This window comes from Nicrophorus vespilloides, unplaced genomic scaffold (genome assembly GCF_001412225.1).
Source record: "Nicrophorus vespilloides isolate i.1.1-1 unplaced genomic scaffold, Nicve_v1.0, whole genome shotgun sequence".
In the NCBI taxonomy this organism is placed as follows: Eukaryota; Metazoa; Arthropoda; class Insecta; order Coleoptera; family Silphidae; genus Nicrophorus; species Nicrophorus vespilloides.
In genome coordinates this window covers 225,885-244,673 of record NW_017100085.1, presented here as the reverse complement: position 1 = coordinate 244,673, position 18,789 = coordinate 225,885, and the positions used below count along the sequence as shown (strand labels likewise).

At 29.9% G+C, this 18,789-nt stretch overlaps 1 protein-coding gene across 5 annotated transcripts; it reads right to left on the bottom strand.

Moving 5' to 3' along the window:
• Positions 1 to 839: 839 nt before the first annotated feature.
• On the bottom strand, positions 840 to 17,489 carry LOC108567174 (G-protein coupled receptor moody-like). 5 transcript variants are annotated; one of them, XM_017927497.1, is made up of 5 exons: positions 10,700 to 11,212; positions 10,483 to 10,635; positions 5,454 to 5,594; positions 4,044 to 4,160; positions 840 to 2,053 (listed from the first exon to the last, which is right to left on the bottom strand). In XM_017927497.1, exons 2-5 carry the CDS (start codon positions 10,512 to 10,514, stop codon positions 1,336 to 1,338), a joined length of 1,008 nt encoding a protein of 335 aa, XP_017782986.1. In that variant the 5' UTR covers positions 10,515 to 10,635; positions 10,700 to 11,212; the 3' UTR covers positions 840 to 1,335. The 5 variants fall into 5 exon arrangements, with proteins under 5 accessions (XP_017782986.1, XP_017782985.1, XP_017782987.1 ...); XM_017927496.1 differs by having other exon boundaries at positions 10,483 to 11,212; XM_017927498.1 differs by lacking the exons at positions 10,483 to 10,635; positions 10,700 to 11,212 and adding an exon at positions 17,386 to 17,489 and having other exon boundaries at positions 841 to 2,053.
• Positions 17,490 to 18,789: the final 1,300 nt, after the last annotated feature.

The window sequence follows — 18,789 nt, the reverse complement described above, 5'->3', positions numbered from 1 at the left end:
TATATTCAGTCTTTGAGATATTTGATAAAAACAAATGTAAAATAATAGATGCATTAATATTTATGAAAGAACCAACTGAGTTACAATTGAAAATATGCTAAACTGGCTAAAACATGTGAACAATAATATTCGACGTTCACTACATTGGATTAAGGAACATATAGGAAATAAATAAAGGAAATGAAAGAATGGATAATTTAGCAGAGGGAGTATCTGACGCAGGAATTATGGAAGGACCTGTAGAAATTGAAATTGCTTATAAGAAATTTTCTTATAAAATTATGTAAATTATGTAAATTCAGGTATTATGATAGAATGGAAGAGATGGGATCAATCACAGATTATGACAAAAAAAACATTCCATCAATTTCTAAATGGAATCTGTAAAGTTTGTATAATTTAAAATATATCAAAGTTACAGTAAAATAATTTAATTTTATGTGTTAATTTGGTTGCCTATAATGCAGATACGTATTTTCAAAATAAACTAAATTTAGTAATAATAGTACTTTAAGAATAAAGAAAAATATAGCACAAGTTCTTAAAAAAAAATCAATTTAGATATGCTGTAGAAATCTATGTTTTATATTAACTAATTACTTGATTTTTTGTATGAAAAAGAAAATCAAAAAATTTGTTATAAAATAAATTTACAAATGTAATTTTATTTTTGATAAATGGATTTTTTTGAAAGCATATTTAAGTTTTGGGTGAATTGCATTTCGGATTAAAAGGATATTGAAGAAAATAATAAATTTTATTTTAAAATATATTTAATTGATGAAAAATTGCGATCAACAAAATAACTTAGTGACTAACATAAATAGACTATACAACAAAAAAAAAACTAATTGGTTCTTATACTATTTACAATAAATATATATATTTGAATATATCTATAATTATTTGCACGTAAAAATATGTCCTTAATATAAGGATGAATGGCGTTTGCTTGTATGTTTTATTGCTTTTTTTAAATAGTGAGCCTGTTTATTGCTTAACGATATGTTACATTCGGTTTCTTCGGTACAAGTATACTAACCTAAATTAAAGGATATTAAATTCGCTGTTTGCAGCAATACAGGGTCCCGCATTGAGTATATGGCACTTGCTTTGGAAGGGTGTGTGGAATATCACAATGAGGGTAAAGCCCTAATGAAAACCATGTTTTGAACACATGAATTACTTATACATATATACAAGAGGATCACAATGGAGACAAAGAAATGCTATAAAATATACGATTATTGCGTAGTTTTGGTAACTATAATTGACTGGGCAAGATAGCACAATTTGCTGAAGAGATGGTGGAGACGCACGCTGGAAATCAAGAAATCAGACCTTCGGGTTAGAATTGAAAACGACGTTTCGCAAATAGGATACAGACATGTGGGTCTTGCTGTTCTGGACGTTCGGGGTGTTCGAGTCGAAGTTGCTGACCAAGCGACATCTCAAAGTGTCCAAGTATGCTTCTCGATATTGCTTGTTCATTGTTACGTAAATGACCGGGTTGACGCAACATGCAAGGTATAAAAGAATGTAACCCATGACGTGAATCGGGGCGTTATGGACGTCCGGATCGAAGACCTTGACGATGGTCAGAGGAAGGTAGCAGACGACGAAGCAGGCGAAGATGACGATGACCATTTTGGTGATATGCATCTCGCTGCGTTTCGTGTTCACGCTCGTCGTGTGCTGCGCAAGACGTTCGTGCGACTTCCTCACAACCCAGTAGATCTTCGCGTAGCAGATGATGATTATTATGCAGGGAAGAGCAAAACCGAGGACGAAGAGCGCCGTCTTCGGGCTGTGTCCATTCTCGTCCGGATTGATCGAACACGTGCCCAGCTTGTTGTCGAATCCGAATACACCCCAGATCTTGAACAGAGTCGGTATCTGCAGACCGTAGCTGAAGATCCAGATGATTCCTATGTAGATGGCCACCTTCAGCTTAGTGTAGATCCTCGGGTACAGACCAGGAAACGCTATCAGTATGTATCGGTTTATCGATATCGTCGCGACGCTCAGCAATGAAACTCCCACACTTCCATATCTGAAAACAATAAAAATACAATAATTAATTTAGAAAGAACACAACTTTTTGAACTTAAATCTGCATGTACCAACTCTTACTTCAAAGTTGTCCAACGGGAATAGCACCATCACAACAAATTTATATTCAAATACATTGAATATAACAGTTTCCATAGAATATTCATTGGAACTTTAATATTCGTCATTAATCCGTTCCTGAGGCGAGGACGAATATCAAACGTTTTTTTCCCATAAGAATTAAAATATAATTTAGTACGTTTCCATCCCACGAATTTAACAAATAAAACTCGAAAATCATTGCAAAAACATCAAGGGGAGTCAACATCCATTTCTACTCATAATTTCAAATAAGTAATCCAATGTTGTTTGTTTTTCTCTGTTGTGTAAAATTTTCCGAAAGTATCCGAATGAATGGATACGCTCATTAACTAGAGCGATATTTGGGTGGTATTTGTCGATGAAATTCTGCATTTTTGTACAAGTGGACAGCCATTCCTTAATTTCAACACTTGGAACTAGCCCATCATCTGCTTGTCCCTCATTTGATGAAATTTAACTTATTGCTTCAACTTTCTGTACTTCATGATGCTCGAGTAGCTCTTCTTTTATGAGTTCATGCTATGATCTTCCACCAATTCTCTTACATCTGCACTATTAATGTTCAATCCCATGGATATGACCAGATTCACAATGTCATCAATAATATGCTGTTCTTGAAAACCATTGAAATCTGTTTCTAGCACACACTCTGGCCATAGTTTCTTCCATGCTGAATTCATTGTTCTGGTAGTGACTTCGTTCCATGATTTATCAATAAGCCTCAAACAATCTAACAAACAAACATTTTTGAAACAGTGCTCTCGTATATATTTCTTTAAAGTTAGAAATCACCTATTGATCTATGAGTTGAATTAGTGGGGTTGTGTTTAGGGGTAGATATTTAACGCGAATGAAGTTGTAGTTGGCTAGAAAGTCTTCTAAGCCAGGAGAATGAGCGGGAGCATTGTCCAAAGCTAGCAGAACTTTCACAGGTAAATTAACATGTTCTAGATATGCTTTCGCACTTGGAGCAAACACTTCATGAATCCACTCCAAGAAAAATTGCCTAGTTACACAAGCATTACTATTTGATCGCCACATGACATTCAATCTAATTTTTATGATATTGTTTGTCTTAAACACTCTCGGATTTTCGGTAGTTACACAAGCAATGGTTTAATTTCCACAGAGCATAAGTGTCAATCTATCTTTCATTGATTTATGACCAGGCAATGATCTTTCCTCGTTTGTGATGCATTTTTTTCTAAAATAAACCAGTTTTGTCGCAATTGAAAACTTGTTGAAGGAAATATTCTTCGGTGTCCACGAAGTTTTTGAAATATAGCACAAACTGTTTAGCGCTGCTTTTTGCTGAATTTGGGTATAGATCTTCATACAGTTGCTTGGCTTTTCGTATAATACAGCTTTAGAAACGCTATAACCAGCCCTTTGTTTTTTAGTTATCCACTCGAATAAAAACTCATTATATCATGCAGAGGCGAAGTTATTCCTATTACGAACTCAGCTGATTGAATATCATCTTCTATTTTTTGAAAATTAACTGTAATTCTCGGTAATTTCTTTTTGAATTCAATAGTTTTTCTCATCGATTTTCTTTTCGGTTTATTATCATCACTGCACTTTTTACGAGGCATAGTTACTTAAAAAAAATACTGTAAAAACTCGTAACGTGCTATTAAACAAAAGTTAAAGCGCCCTGGTCAATAGAAGATTATCTGAGTCACATATAAATAATTTCATCTATAAATACTTTTAACCATGAAGGATTTGTGCATAATCTGCCATTGACTACGGAAATTATGTAATTGCAATGTAATTATTTGAATATTTTATATTTCTTAAGTAACATTATTTTATTTAATTGAATGAAAATAAAATAGTTTTCGTGGTAATATTTGATTAACGATTGTATATCATTTAATATTTACCTCATCATCGGGACCAAAGTGCAGAGGATATCTCCATGAATCCATGTCCCGTGGAAGAATTGACTCGCAGCAAACGGAAGCACCAGAAAGCAGAAGAGTAAATCAGAAATACAAAGGCTGAAACACACAAAAATTATATGTTGATTATAAAAAAAATACAGTTTAAATATTCGTCGCGTATTTAAATAGATTCATTCCTATCATTGTTACATAAAAAAGTAATTACTTTTTTTACATTTGCTATTTAAGGCAGTCGTCTTCAATTACATTAATTAGTAATTTGATAAGGAATCAAAACATGTGTTGACCCAATTAAAAGATGACTAATATTTTGAATAATTGAAACAAGGTTGATTATACGGGTATATCAATTATGTTAAATTATTGATTTTTTTAATAAATGTAATAGATTTTACACATAGTGAAAATTATTCGATTTTCTGTTGATAAATCTTTACAACTATTGTTATACAAATATACTGCAAAACGGAGAATTATTAACAGTTTCTGCTACATCAATATTTGGGAATTTTCCCAGATTCAATGAACAATGAAAGTTTTTTTTTTCAATTAATTATAAAAGAACTTAAAAACTGAATCAAAGATGTGTCATTAATTCATAAAAAACGTATGTTCTTCATTGCTATTAAATTGTTGAGTCAATAAACTGTATTGATTCAATTTATAACGAAAATTACTTTGAAACAATTGAAAACTTATTGAGGGATATATTATTCGGTATCCACGAAGATTTTGAAATCTAGCACAAACGGTTTAGCGCTGTTTGTTGCTGATTTTGGGTATAGATCTTCATACAGTTGCTTGATTTTCTGTTGATAAAACTTGACAACTATTTTTGTCGGAAACGGAGAATTATTAACAGTTTCTGCTATATCAAACACATATATGATGAAAGTTTTTTTTAAATTAATTATAAAAGAACTTAAAAACAAAATCAAAGATGTGTCATTAATTCATAAACAAAGTATGCTCTGTATTGCCATTAAATTGTTGAATCAATAAACTGGAATGATTCAATTTCAAACGAAAATAACTTTCGTTTTTCGGTTCTTTCCACCACCGTTTGCGTCACGCACCGACGGTTTTCAAACTCTTTTCAAGAACTGTGTAGAAAAAGTCCATTTCCGTCCGCGATTGCGTTTCCTACGTCTGTCGGCTGCAGCTCGGTTTTGTTAAACTTTTCCTTTTCATTTTTATGCGTTGTTTTTACGCTTAAACGGTGACTCAAAACCATAATGGGATTACGTAGACGTGTTACGAACAAGGCCAGACCACCACCACCACCACCGATGATGATGCATTTACATCATTTCTTTTGCATCCGATATCAATTCAAGGCTTTTAAATATTTCAATAAATCTTTGATAAAGTTGATTATGATGATGTTACCTGGCTATGAAGGCGGCTGCCACCGTTCGAATCTTGGAATGCCTGACCAAAGCCACGACGGTCAGTAGGTTGCCTATGACGCCGATGACCATGATGATCAGCGTGATCACTCCGGCTGCTGTCAACATCGGTTTGGAGTACCTGGAACATAAAAGAAAGAACATGAGAGTGTTAAATGTTTTCGGGTTAGCAAATGGCATTTCTTAGCCGCGATTTTGCATGCAACACCAGACACAACAAATTTGCATTCCGCGGTAAACGCAATTTGAAGTACGCATTTTACATTGTTCCTATAAATAGAGATTATGTTGTTTGTTTAATTGCATCAATTTGAATTGCAACGAAGTTAGAGAAAAACTTCAGCCGCAAATTGATTCACAACAATAACTGTTGAATCATCAATATTTTGAATTTTAATTTTACTTTATTCAATTTATACAACAATAATAAATTACGTCAGAGAAAATACAAAGTTCATCCAAAGAAAACATTAGTATTAGTTTTTTTTCTATTTCAATTTTCATTATTAACAATGCAAAATAATGTTGTTACTTAAAACTATTCCTCTCATTGTTATATTTTGTTATATTGTCAAAACTACTTATTTATTGCCAACAAAAGGCAGATGTAAAAAATGTAATACCTACTAAATAATTTCCTTTTTCTTAAAGTTTCATTATATTATAACTACATCAGTTAGGGTTTGTCGGTTTTTTAAATCCGATTTTCGAAAACCGTTTTTTTTTAAATAAATTTATACAATTCGATAATTTGATTAAAAAACGGTTTTTGAGCATTTAATGATTTGATTAGAAACATAAATATTATGATTATCTTTTATAAATAAACGAAATTGGTAAACTTTAATAATTAATCTAATTATTAAATACAGTGGAACCTCGGTTAACGAGCATATTGAATTGTAAGAAAAATGACTCGCTTAACGAGCGACGTTTCGCATAACGAGTAACGATGAGAAGAGATTTCCTGGATTGCGTACTTGTGTACACATGTGTATGTGTATTTTTGAATATGTTTCACTAGACGAGTAAAAATCCGGAAATTTTGGAACGGATTAAACTCGTTAAGCGAGGTTCTACTGCACTTAATAACCATTATAAATAATTTCGTGTATTTAATACTCGTAACTTGCCAAGTAATATACAAATATTAGACGTATATCGAGTAGCATCATTTCTAGAAAATACTCGATGAAATAATAAAATTGTATATATTTGTGAATTAAATTTTTGAATTAATTTTTATTTCAATTAAGAAATAAAAATAACAATTGACCTGGAAGCATTTTTTTATAAATTTTTCAATGGTTTGTGTTGTTTTTAATATTTGATATATTTAACACTGTTAAGACATTTACATATTCGATACAAATGAAGTAATTATCAAAAAATTGACAAGTATGGTTTTGTGTCACAAAGACTGCTATGAAGGTTTAAATAATTCTTATTGGGCCACGAAAAGAAAGAAATAAGAGATAATAAAGTAACAAAAATTTGGAAGATTTCGATAGGAAAACGTTTTTGCGTGTTGATAAAAATCAGCAGTTGCAGCTGCAAATCACATCGCTATAAACTAAACGAGGGATCGGTTATCCCCGGTTCTTTTCGTTCTTACCAATTCTATTGGTTCTAATGGCCGGGTCGGCCCTCACAAACCATTGGTGGCTCATCACTAAATATTTTTTGTTAACAGATAAAATCTTTTAAAATGCTTGTTTCATCCAAATCTAAACCAATCGAAAATGAGCACAAAATTCAGTGCGTTCAAATTAATGATTTAAGTATTTATACAAACATTAATCCAATTAGTTAGGTAATTGCCAAATAATGTACTTGTAGATCATGTAACGTTCTTTAACATTTTTATACATTTTAGTACAGAAATAGAAACTAATATAATATTATTTGTATAATTATTATTTGTAAAACTTTTAATCTAACTCATGTTGTCATATTTTTTCAAGAGAAAAAAAAAATTATAGTCATTTATTGTTATTCATTTGTTTATATACTTTTCTATGAAATAAATTTTAATTGTTATAGTTTATATAGAATATTTTAAGTTTTCTTTTGTTTTTTCTTTTTGTTTTTGCCAAAATTTGAAAACCGGTTTAACCGTTATAAATAATCTAATGAAAATGGAAAATAGTAAAAAAAAATCTAATTTACAAAAATTATGCATACTATACACTTAAAACACACTATTGCTAATATGTAAGAATTTGTTAAGCAGTTTCGATGTTGAAAAATAAATATATGTGCAAATTTGCAAAACTATGAATTTAAGGATTTAACCGGTTTTGTAACAAAGTTGAGATTCAAAAACCGTTCTAAATAGTGTCCGCACTAAACGCATAACTTTACTTTTTTTTCAATCAACTTGCAATAATTCTAAAGAAAAAATACTATAATTCTTTGTGTAGTCATGATTTCTATAGCTTATTCGTCAACACGATTCTAATGTTTTACTGGAATCTATGTATTACTCATTTTTTATTTCAATGAATATGAATGTGAATGAATCATTGGCGATTATTACACAATTTATGTTTTTTTCCTGTATTTGATCGTCAGACCCATAGAAATTGACGATTTAAACGATAAAATTAAATTTGTATATTATTTTATAATCAAATCTTTGTTTAAACAAGTTATAAACTTGTATATATACATTGAATTTTCAATGTTGAAATGTACAATTCTATATTGTTTTTATGTTGAAAATCCTTTCCTGTGCGTTTCTTTGCATACTTTTCGTTTTACACGGTTTTACATTCAAACAGTTACAATTTCGATTTACATTTTTTTTTCTCTTGAAACAATTAAAGAAATTAATATGAATTTACAAGATAATGTAGAAATATATTCAATAGAAAAGACCTTTTTTTTAGTGGAAAATCTATCTGAAATTAATAAATTTCTTTCTTTAATAATATATCATTAATAATCAAAGTTAGTAGCAAACAAAAAAAAGTTTATAGAAATAACTTTGATTAAAATTGGTTGACATATATGAATGTTATGTTGTGAGGATACTTGTAACTTCTTATAAATAGTTATCATACATTTCATATTGAAGCAAACATTAGATTAGTCTATTAATCTTATTAATCTCTGTCACAGGAACCTGGCAAGTTTATTTTTCCTTCAAAATGTTCGAAAAAGAAAATCAAAATACAAATATAGATAGTTCCCACGTTTGCGTAACTTATCTGCAAATACAAACATAGATTATTTACAGAACAAAATAAAATAGGGTTAAACGAAACGCGAAAACTGGCGGATTTGCAGCGCGCGCGAATTTGAATATGCCGGAATGTAAACACGAGAAAGTCGAAACGAACGCGCACACAAAATGCACTCGAGCTGTGTATCTACAACTCACATATCTAGACGACAAACACAGATAATACATATATGTCTCACTTACACCACATCCTTCGAAACCGTTTTTTTGTTATTTCACTTCTTTTTTTTACATTAAATACACAATCTTCCAAGACGTAAGCTTTTACAAACAACAGAGAAACGGACTTCTTAAACTCTAATCTTGGATTATTCGATAGTCGCAGCGGAGCAAAAGAAAATAACGTCTTCGAAACTGTTAAAAAAAAGACTAAACGCTCCGAAAGAACTGATCGCACAAAGAAGACGAAGAATAAAAAAAAAGGAATGCATGTTTCGCTGATGACAGTAAAGTTTTTTTTTTGTTTATTATTATCATTTTCTTTCGTAGTTGCAACAAGTGGGTTGATCAAGTTGATCAAATTACGCGACTTTATACACCTCAGTGAAAATAATACGGTGTTATTTTCATCGCACCTTGTATTTTTTTGTTGTACGGTGCAAATATCGTAATTACTAAAAAGAATGTATTTTTTTCTCGGTTTATATTTGCAGACAATCTTTTTCCTTCATTTTCCATTTAGAAATTAATTGATTGCTTGTTAATTATTATATTTTTTTTTAATTAATCATTTGGTTTTAACTGCTGTGCGTTATTTTGTATAAACCAAGGAAAAAGTGAAGGAAATAATGATGACTCACGTGCAACTTCAATTACTTCAACACTTTATCACATTTATAATTGCTGTGCTGTATTATTCATGTTATTAATAAATAACATTGAAGGATACAACTTTATAACAATTTTCAAAAAAAAAATCTAATAATTTTCTTGATAATTATTGCATTCATTGCAACATTAATTACGGTTTTTTTGTAGAATAGTGTTTTCCATTTCTTGTATCTAATAATTTATGGGATTGTAAACGATAACATTTTCGAGGTTTCCGTCTTTACTGATCATTAATTTTCAACACTTTCAATCATAGTTATGATTTCATTAACAAATCTAGAATTCCAATCTTTCAAATTGAATTATTACGTAATTAGCGTATTACAAATACGTTAATTATGGGTTTATAAACAAATTTACTATACTCGCACCAGTTTTACTACATTTAACGATCGTAACTAAAATAACTGCTAAACTTGAAATTTTGGGAAGGGAAACCGGACTGTAGTGAATCCGCACTGATCAAAGCCGCACTATGTTGTATATTGTTTAAATATTAATTAATTTAATTAACTTAAATAATTATTAATAATACAAACAAACAGAAGTTTGAAATGAAAACCGCATTAATCATGCAATTTATTAAATATTATTTTTATTGATATAAATATTAAGTGTGCATTTTGAAATTATGAAACTTCATGTCTATTGTTTCAATAAAGGAGATGAGTCATGCTTCTCACAATATCTTTGTTTAAGAATGGATATTGAGAACAATATGTGTAATAGAGCTTCAATGTTTAATTATGTCGTATTTAGTTTACAATCAACACAAGATTCGATGTATTTCTTTAGAAAATTGTTATGAGATGAGAATGTAAGTCATATTTTTGTAAATAAATTTTAGTTAGATTTGTGATAAAGTAATAAAGTTGTCATGTAATTAAAATTAAGATTTTATAAACGAACAAACAAAAAACTTGAAACTTACCCGGGATTATTGAAATTCAAACTTAAATCCATGTCACTACAATGCTTCGAACTTTGTTTCAAAAGATGCAAAAAAATTCAGTAAAAAAATCTGTTGATTTTCTTCATTGGCTTTCTCTCGGAGACCCGGTCTACGATTGTGTCCCAAACCCTACTGAGAATTACAACAATTGCTGAGGTTACGTACCCCGAGTAAAGAAAGAAAGAAAAAATCCTACCGCATCGAAGTTTTTCTCGTAATCTTATCGTAAACCAAACGAAACCACAAAAATATCCGGTTTTCGCCCTTTCTACATAACAAACATAACTGTGCGTCCTTTTTACGACCTGCTAATTTTTAAGCACTTACAAACCCCCCGAAAAAAGAGAAGAAATGCACCCAAAAATGGTTTGTTCGAAGCACCAAACCCGAATGACGAAAAATACGGTGCGTAAAGGAAACGAAATGGAAAGGAGAGAGGAGAGTTTTAAATGTGTTAAATGATGGAATGCGTTCGGAGCGGGTCCAATTTTGTTGGAAAGAGAGAAAAAAAACGAAATAATTATAAACTGTGGGACCTCAATTAATCCGAATTATCCGGACGATAAAGCTAATTGAGCGAGAGACACTGCACTTATTAAGAGTCTTAATAAACGGGGAGCGCGCGCGTACGACCTCTGCTCGTTCGCTTCTTGCTGCGGTTTTGTATTGTTCTTTTACCCGAAACATGCTACAAACAAACTGAAATTGTGTGAAGTAATGCTGGTAGTTATATATGTGAGGATTGTAATACTTGCAATGTGCATGAAACTCGATACGCGTATATTTTCAATATAAAAATCGTCACCAGCGGCGCGCCACATGCTCAGCAGCTGAAAAATGCAGACTGGATGACATCCAGAAGATATGCTCAACGCTTTTTCGTGTGCACGTTGTTGTACGATGGGAACTTTCGCGCAATAAAACTGGAACTGTTTTGTTTATTGTTTAGGGAAAGGCTAATGATCCATTCGACACCGTTCCATATATACTATAATTCAACTATAAATACATGAACCAATTCGGTGTTTGTTTGTTACCACCAACCATCGCTCTGTCATATGGATGGTCCAAGATGTTGTGTGTGTGTATGAAGACGGTGCGACTTAATCTCGGGACAACGTCCTCCTCAATTTCAACATAATTAACTACATGATTAATTTAAGTATTAGTTCTCAGCAGCTACACGCCGCATTTAATACATCGCCACAACATTCGACACTAATTTATTTGCTCTACCATCTCATTATTCAAAGATAAGTGACTAACAGTTTGAAGTATGTGTACATTACTCAAATTAACTGATTCTAAATGTAATCTTTAAAAAAAAATAATCGTGTCTATAAACTTTTATATTAATTTAATTTTTAGATTAATAATTATAGATCATTAATATATAAAAAAAAATATGAACAATTCATGTATTTCCCTATAATTTCTTCATGTAATGCTGCATCCACACTATGCATTATACGAGACATAATTATCTGTCAAATTTAACAGCAATGATTGACACTTAAACTGAATCGAAAGCTGTCATTACTCATAGAGGTTGGTTAATGTCGCAATGTTAAACAAGTTATAAACTTGTATATATACATTGAATTTTCAATGTTGAAATGTACAATTCTATATTGTTTAGGACAAAAACAAATTAAACAGTAAATCTTGAAAATATCCCTCGTTTTACACGATACTTTCTTATCACGTTTTCGCTTTTACGCGGTTTACAAAAAATTGAATTACATAATAAATGTTGAAAGTCCTATCTTGTGCGTTTTTTTGCATATGTTTCGATTTACACATCTTTATCTTTAAAAAAAAAATAATCGTGTCTATAAACTTTTATATTAATTTAATTTTTAGATTAATAATTATAGATTAATCATTAATATATAAAAAAAAATATGAACAATTCATGTATTTCCCTATAATTTCTTCATGTAATGCTGCATCCACACTATGCATTATACGAGACATAATTATCTGTCAAATTTAACAGCAATGATTGACACTTAAACTGAATCGAAAGCTGTCATTACTCATAGAGGTTGGTTCATGTCGCATGTCAAATATATTGTGAATACAGCATAAATTAACTTATCTTTCCAATTACACTTTGATCTTATCCATTAGGGCCCTTATTTTGTATATTTCTAATGAATAATGCTATCCAATACGGCACTTAATAAATAAGAAGTAATTCCAATTATCAATTTTGAAACTGTTTTTACTTCAAGTAAATTAGTTTTAAAACTGTTATTATTCCCTGAAAGTGATTTTCTCTCAACTACTATTTCCTTGTCATCTAATGGTTTTTCTAAGACAGAATCAGACCTTAGTTTTTCGTGTCTCATACCAATTTCCCCCCAAATTTATAGTTTCTAAGAATATAATATAAATATTTTGCATAACAACTACAAATACTACTATTTTAATTATATATAAGATAATTGCAACTAATTAATGTCTTTCGAGTAAATTTAATTGGCACATAACAAATTACAGTCTTCCAACTTAAATTAGAAGAAGTCATTTAATCTGTGAAATACAATAGAAAAGTAATTAATTAATTAATTTTCTTTTGAACCATTTAATACTTCTATTAGTGTATACATGTAAACTTAATCACAAAGTATTAACAAAATATTAAAAAAAAATCTCAGAAAAATATTCTTAATTACAAATTTTATAATTTCTTTAGTTAAACAAATCCGATTTTTAAATTAAATTTATGCACCCTATTTCTTTTTATTATTATTTTTTATTCATTCTGTTGATATGTTAATCCGCTTCCTGGCTTCAGTTTCATTGTATTACAAAGAGAATAAATCGGGAAGTTTATAGGACAAACCAAAATAATAGCAGATGTAAATTGATTTTGTGACCTTGCATAATACTTAATTCATTAAAGAAATCTACAGTCTCAACAAAAAAAAGCAATTAAGAAAAATAATATCATGTTTATGCAACCCAAATTGATCATTAATCGTCATACAAAATCAATATCGTAGATTTCCAATTATTTAATTTAATTGAAAACATAATTGTTATTTGATTCTTTTAGAATTTAGATTAAAAAAAGTAATAAATGTTTAATAACTGGCAAATTGACAGCTGTCACCTTGACACAAGGACCTCTTAGCAATGGGTATAACTACGCTCAGAAAAAGGTTGAGAAACGCTGATAAAAGTTATCAAACATAAATAAATACTATAAATAATACAAATACAAAAAAACAACATGGAAATAAAATATTTTGAAAATTGGGTCATAAGGAAGTGTTTTTTTTGTTACCTGTTCAAAACATCCGAAGCGCGATTAGTTCAAATATCCTTGAAAATAGTATTTGTTTATTACATAAAAAAAACAAAACATTTCATTTAAACAATGCTAATGTGAAGGTCACCCACGTGTTTCAATTTTGTCTGATCAAATTTCACCAAATTCAGAATGTTATTAAGAAATCTATTATATGTAAACTTACAAATTCGTATAGTTTACTAAAATTCATTATTTTTAACAAATGGGAAAACATGAAACCACAAAACTTCAATTAAGTCATCATTATTTTAATATAGATAATAATGATTCGTCACAATTAAAGAATAACAATAATGTAGGAATTGAATGATTCATGTTAGATTATTAACAATAATATTTAATTATTTCAATTACTACATAAAGTTACTTTCACCAATGTGAGAGTAATCAAATTACAATACAAGCGCCAGTATTATAATTTAAAAAAAAACAGACTAGTCCTTGTTCATCAAGTTCTCAGATATGTCGAACAATTAAGGAAACTGATCCGAAAAGCAGTGTTTTTTCTGGTAAGGTTTTCATTTTGGCGACGAATCAAGTGTGGGTATTAAGTTACACGTTGAGGGCAAACGATAACCGAGAAAAAAAAAGAGGGAGAAGGACCGAAAACAGTGAAAACCACGTCCATTAATTTCGAACTAATCATATCACAAAAATTCTAGGAATTCTTAATAAAGTACACCAAAATATTAGGCTAAGATTAAGCATACAAAAACGTAAAATTTCAATAATAATCATTAAATACTTTTGGTAATATTTATTTAATTGAAAATTAACTCACGTTTAAATATCATAGATTTTTCTGAAAAAAAATATTTTGACAAACAAAGAAAGAAAGTTATTCCCGGTAAAAATATACATTAGTAATGTAGAAAACAACAATTTCGTTATTGAAATAAAATCATAAGAGAAAGAAAAAAAACAATGAAAAATGTAATATAAAACGAAACATTTGCTATCAAGAAACCATAAAATGTAAACCACTAACCTCGTAATTCGGAAGAACTGATAAACGGAAACAGGACAGACGTATAAGAAAAGCGTACAATTGGTGAAAGGTTCCCCAAATCCGGGATTATTCAAAGTGCGGTTTTAATGGAAATTAATTGGAGCAGCAAACCAATGCAATTTTTTTTGGTGGAATTTTTAATGCACGTAATGAGAGGAATAAATTACGAATTTGCTTTACTTAAATGTACTTTTAACGACAATTATGTGGGGCACATAACTATCCAAACAACGTTTAACATAATTTAATGCGCCTTTGCTTAATCTAATTAAAATATTTCAATTAATTCAAAACCATTTTAAGTAATTTATAAATTATATTGTTTTAGAAATTGACACAAATCTCATATATTTTTTTGTGAATAAAAACATTAACGTGTTGCAAATATTATAGTTTATAATCATAATTTATTAATATTCTCAGGATGTAGTGAATTGAATAGGTGGGCAAAGATTGACTATGCATGTGAGCTAATTGTTACGATGAATATGAATGATTTCGTTTGATTTGCTAATGATGGAAGCAAACGCTCCATTTGAAACGTAAACTAATTATCTTTGCTTGTTTATTAGCTGCGCAATACACTTTGAAGATTATCCAAATAATTTATGTTCATGTGTGTCACAATTCGAAGTAGTTGCAGTCCAATAGACTTATTCAGTTTCATTTAATTTTGTTTTCAGACTTAATTCCTATATATAAAATTATAAAATTTAATCTTAAAAATTGTGATAGGAAATCCAATTCTTATGAATATCTTTCCAAATTAATGAAAAAAAAAACTAGTTTAAAATTTTATTTGAGACAACAAGATGATAAGAAAGTTATTTTCGTTCACACACAAGTAAGCTAAAACAAATTATCAAAGTTAATATGAAAACAAAATCAATTGACACGAATCTGTGATCACTCGTCATTACTTAACAGTTACAACAAGTGATTCATAAGAATTGATTTTGTTTTCACATTAGCCTTCTTAGAATATCAATTCAACTTCATACGTTTGAGTAAATATAATTTCTCAGTTTATTTTCAAAAATTTTAATTCAAGTTTCAGGCACAAAATCTGAAATACGTTTTAGAAAATAAGGCAAAACAAGTATTCAAATTTCTTTTTACTAATAAAAAATTGTAGTAAAAGTTTATATTTTTGATTTGCTAACGATATTTTACCATAGCGTTACGTGAATTGATTCTGTTAGCACTTGATTATACAGCGAATATATAAATATATTATTTGTCAATTATATTTACATTGAGTTATGTTTATTTGCACAGACAAAAAGTTTAAAAATGTAATTATAAGTTTATAATTAAAAAAAAATAAAGATTTAATTAAATCAAACTGATTCAATTTAAAATTAATTACATTGATTGAAATTCTAATCTAATAATTATACAAATAATTACGTACGTATATGAAATAAATAATAATTATTAATATAATTTCTACTTCCTGGTTATTGTATGGTATATTTAACATTAGTTTATAGTTTTTGAATATATTTTTTTTAAATTTAAGTTTAAATTCTTATTAGAAATTTCTTTTTACGAATCTTCATTGGCCTTAATTTTGCTAAAGAAGACTTTCTGCCCACTTATAGTTAAAATTCGTTCATAGTAAATTGTTTTAATGTGAATTTAAGCAACAATTTTGTTCCTAAAGTATTCATACACAAGTGGTTATGTAAAACATGTCGTGAAACAATAGATAGTAGCATGGGAAAGGTCGAAGGAAGCCAGACAAAAAAGAAATTGTAAAATTAAAACAAACAAAAAACTACATCAATTAGCATTAACTGAAGTGAAGTAAACGACTTACCGTACTAATTCGCTAAACTGCGACCTCTGGACATCATCATCCATGTTGAAACTTTTTTTTTTCGAAAAAGCGCGTCCGCAAAAATTTAAATTTAAAAAAAAATGATGCGAAGTGGAAATCAGTGAACAGTTTCACTCCCTTCGTTTCGAGGATTTAAAAATGTAGTGCACCGGATTGGGACATTCGGGGGGGTCCGCAATTGCACTAAATACTTTCAAATTAAAACGGGGGACGCTCCCCACATGACGACGATGACAATGATGATTGGCGAGATGCGAGATCCACACACACACACATATATAAACAGGATGGTTAAAAATTAGTTTTAATTGGGGTCCGGCAATGATGAATAGAGTGCTGCTCTTATTCTTCTTCCTATTTTGTTTTTTGTTTTTTCAGATGCACGTCAAACACAATAACTAAATGTCACACAGTTGTCGGAGCACCGCATCCAGATGATGATGATTATCATGAGGGTAACGATGATGATGATGTTGCTGCTGATGGAAGTGTTTCAATCGCACACACGCTCGAAGAGCAGAGAGGCGGAGGAGCGAGCAGCAGGGTTCGTGCCGTTTGATGAACGAACGCGCAATGCCAATGGGTTTTGTTGGTTCGCCATGGAAACCCGCATGCTTTTACTACTACTTACTACTATTTACTACATCTCCTTCTCACCGTCTCGCATTACTCATACTCTTTAATCATAGCATATTCCAAGGAAATTACCATTCCATCAATACGAAGCGATTGGCGCCGATTCCTCCAAGAACAAACGAACGCTGCTTTTGTTCTTTCCTTAATCAAATTTAAAACGACTTTCTAACATACACACACATACTAAAAAAAATCACACTTATCTCTTCACGCGACTAGAATTTTTATCGTACCAGGAACAATGTTTCTATTTTTGATAGTTCTATATGCAATGGAATTGTTTGCGTTTTGTGGACCGATGCATCATTTGTCGCCGTCGCGGATATCATCTATTACCCAACGCAATGATGATGACGAAATAAAAATTGCTGCAGAAATATTAACAACAGGCAAAAAGACAGACGAATAGTTATTATTAATTAGAATTATCCTTGGGTTTTGTTTATTTTATTTTTCTATTCTTCGTAACTGTTGCAATAAATGTTATTATTATCAACAATAACATTGTTCATTCATCGATTGTGAAATGGCAATATGGTGAAATACGTATATAAATCAAATTTATCAAGAAATATGTACGAATCATAATATTTTCTAATGATTAAACTAATTTAAAAATAATTATTATTAATTTAAATATATTATTTTTTTATGTAATTGCATAAATCATGTATGAATTTTAAGAATTGATCATGAAATATCGTTTTATAAAAAATGATATAGAATGAGTCATTTTTTTTTGGTAATATTCCTATATTTTTATGAGAAAATTAACATTAACGGATGTTTAGTTAACCGAATCGTTAAATACCTTTATTGTGCGTGAATTCTAGAAATGTAACGGCCAAGTTTATTAAGTCAATTAATTAGGTCACAATATATCATTTTTGGTTACACAACCATTTAATATCTACCGCAATATTAGCTAATGTTTTGTTAAGAAATAGATCAATCAACAATTGTAGTTAAATTATTATATTCTTAATATAACAATAATGATTTTTTAAATTTTTCATTTTTTGTTTAAATGCCATTATCATTTATGTTTTTGAGAATTTCAGGTTAAATCAAAGATAAAATAACTAGATGAATAAAAATTCAATTTAACATCATTGGACAACACTAACTTATCATTAGTTAACTAACGTATTAAATATTTTCATAGTGTAAACTTTTTAGAAAATTACCATTAGAATTAACAGTTCGGTTACCTAGGTGACTCATTATCTGTGGGTCGCAACCCAAAATTTGGTCGTAATAAGTCGCGAAATGACAGCTGTCACCTTGTGTCAAAGTGATAAACAGGTGAAATTCGATTGGATCTCAGTACTAAAAGCAAATATGTTGGGTTGCGCGGTAAAAAAGGTTGAAAAACGCTTTTATAGAAGTTTATGGTTTAATGGTTTGAATACTTTGTTAATGTTTTACTTCTTTAAAATGTAATATCAAATTTTATGTTTCATAACAATTAGGTTA

Bases quoted from the DNA above. Each gene is read 5' to 3' on its own strand.
- LOC108567174 (XM_017927495.1), bottom strand. From the start codon at position 16,700: ATGGATGATGATGTCCAGAGGTCGCAGTTTAGCGAATTAGTACG. The intron at 4,161-5,453 runs GTAACATCATCA...TGTGTGTTTCAG, and splicing joins GCAGCCGCCTTCATAGCCAG to CCTTTGTATTTCTGATTTAC. The intron at 2,054-4,043 runs GTAAATATTAAA...TATTGTTTTCAG, and splicing joins ACTTTGGTCCCGATGATGAG to ATATGGAAGTGTGGGAGTTT.